Source organism: Gossypium arboreum, chromosome 8 (genome assembly GCF_025698485.1).
Source record: "Gossypium arboreum isolate Shixiya-1 chromosome 8, ASM2569848v2, whole genome shotgun sequence".
In the NCBI taxonomy this organism is placed as follows: Eukaryota; Viridiplantae; Streptophyta; class Magnoliopsida; order Malvales; family Malvaceae; genus Gossypium; species Gossypium arboreum.
Genome location: NC_069077.1, coordinates 80,399,677 through 80,402,430, shown reverse-complemented (window position 1 = coordinate 80,402,430; position 2,754 = coordinate 80,399,677). Strand labels below are relative to the sequence as shown.

The following is a 2,754-nucleotide window of genomic DNA, read 5'->3' as shown; positions in this document are numbered from 1 at the left end:
TTCATGCCTTTTGGTGGCTGAACAAAATAATGAACTATTGATGAGAAATCATAGAATTCGTCCCACTGCTGCACCATTCCCTAAAGTGAATGTAGCAGTACACAATAATTATGAAAATAAAAAATATAAAGGTCGTAGCCATGGTCGTGGATGTAGTGGGGGACGTGGTCGAGGACGTATTAGTAATCGTTATCATGGTGGTCATAACAATGATACTTCTAACCACCAGAAAAAGAATAACAATGAAAGACAAGAAAGAAGTGGTCAAAATAATCCTTCAAAGATTGTTCAGAATATATGCTACCGATGTGGTATGAAGGGGCATTGGTCACGTACCTGTCGTACGTCTGATCATTTAGTAAAACTTTATCAAGCATCCATTAAAATGAAGGGAAAGCATATGGCGACAAATTTTGTATCCCAAAATGATGAAATGGAGGCAAAAGATGAAGATATTCACTATAATACTAAAACTGACCATGCCTATGAGGGTGATAAATTTAATGACCTTAATAATATAACTCACCTAGATGTGGCAGATTTCTTTGAGAGTCATTAGAAAAATTGATGTTATTTTGATATTTTTATGTTGTTTTAAGTATATTTTATTTTCTTGCATAAAGAATAATTTATATATTTAATAAATATTTGCAATGTTTCTCATATTATATTTTGTTTGTTTTATGAAGAATATGAATATTCAATAAAATTTTGATGGACCCAAAATCAATGGAGACATGTGTCTTGTAGATAGTGCTACAACACATACGATACTCAAAGATAAAAAAATATTTTTCTTATTTGACAATGAGTAATGCCCATGTTAATACAATATCGGGCAGTTCAAAACTTATTGAAGGCTCTGGAAGAGCTAATATATTATTACCTAAAGGTACAAAATTTATCATTAATGATGCTTTATATTCCACTAAGTCTCAAAGAAATTTATTGAGTTTTAAAGATATTCGTCTTAATGGATATCATATTGAGACTATGAATGAGAAAAATGTTGAATATCTATATATATTACAAATGTTGAATGTGGAAAGAAATATGTTTTGGAGAGGCTACCTGCTTTTTCATCAGGTTTATATTATACAAATATTAGTGCAATTGAGTCATATGTTACTACAAACCAGAAGTTTGTAAAACCACATATTTTTGTTATTTGGCATGACCGATTAAGCCATCCCGGATCTATTATGATACGAAGAATCATCGAGAATTCAATTGGACACCCATTAAAAAACCAAAAGATTTTTGAATTCAAGGATTTATCTTGTGTCACTTGTTCTCAAGGAAAATTGATTATTAGACCATCATCAGCTAAAGTTGGGATTGAATCTTCCAAATTTCTAGAACGTATTCAAGGTGATGTATGTGGGCCCATTCATCAACCATATAGACCATTTAGATATTTTATGGTATTAATAGATGTATCTAGTAGGTAGTCACATGTGTGTTTATTATCGACTCACAACCTAGCGTTTGTGAGACTACTTGCTCAAATAATTCGATTAAGAGCACAATTTCCAGATTATGCAATCAAAACTATTCGTCTTGATAATGCTGGTGAGTTTACATCCCAAGCTTTTAATGATTATTGTATGCCAATTGGGATAAAAGTTGAACATCCTGTAGCTCATGCTCATACACAAAACGGTTTAGCTGAATCATTTATCAAACGCCTCCAACTAGTTGCTCTACTATTACTCATGAGAACAAAACTCCCTGTTACAGCTTGGGGATATGCTATTTTGCATGCAACAGCACTTGTGCGCTTAAGGCCAATAAGTTATAATAAGTACTCCTCATTACAATCGGTTTTTGGTCTGGAGCCAAATATTTCCCATCTTAGAATTTTTGGATGTGTAGTATATGTTCCAATTGATCCACCACAACGTACAAAGATGGGTCCTCAAAGGAGGTTGGGAATATATGTTGGTTATGAATCTCCTTCTATAATTAAATATGTTGAACCATTAACTGGAGATTTATTTACTGTACGATTTATTGATTATCATTTTGATGAAACAACATTCCCAACATTAGGGGAAGAGAAAATAGAACTGGTAAAAGAAATTACATGGAATGGATCATCATTATCTCAATTAGATCCTCGTACAAGTCAATGTGAACAAGAAGTTCAAAGGATTATACATTTGCAAAACATTGCCAATCAACTGCCAGATTCATTTACTGACCTAAAGAGAATTACAAAATCTCACATACCAGCTGAAAATACTCTAATACGAATTGATATCCCAATAAGGCAAATTGTTAGTGCAAAAGAAAGTAATCCACGCCTGAAGTGTGGAAGGCCAATCGGTTCCAAAGATATAAATCCTCGTAAAAGAAAAGGAGCAATTATTCAAGATGGTAATATTGTGGAGGCAAGTGCCTTAGAAGAGGCAAAAGATATAACTAATCAAAAAACCCTAGAAGAGGTTCAGGTACCTGAAAATGGTGATAATGAAGAAATCTCAATAAGTTATATTACTTTAAGAAAAAGATGGAACTAAAAAAAATATAGTTGCCGAAAATAATTTTGCTTATATTGTTGCTATTGAAATAGCAAAAGAAAATGAGGATCCTGAGCCTAAATCTATTGAAGAATGTAGAAATAGAAAATATTGACCAAAATGGAAAGACGCAATTCAAGCATAATTAAATTCACTTTCTAAACGTGAGGTTTTTGGACCTATAGTCCAAAACCCTAAATATGTAAAGCTGGTAGGATATAAATGGATATTT

The 2,754-nt window shown here is 32.5% G+C and overlaps 1 protein-coding gene across 1 annotated transcript; it reads left to right on the top strand.

Moving 5' to 3' along the window:
* Positions 1–1,910: 1,910 nt before the first annotated feature.
* LOC128296622 (uncharacterized) lies at positions 1,911–2,522 on the top strand. The gene has a single exon (XM_053032054.1). It carries the CDS (start codon positions 1,911–1,913, stop codon positions 2,520–2,522), a length of 612 nt encoding a protein of 203 aa, XP_052888014.1.
* The last annotated feature ends 232 nt before the right edge of the window (positions 2,523–2,754 follow it).

Coding starts and splice junctions, on each gene's coding strand:
- LOC128296622 (XM_053032054.1), top strand. CDS start 1,911: ATGGGTCCTCAAAGGAGGTTGGGAATATATGTTGGTTATGAATCTCCT.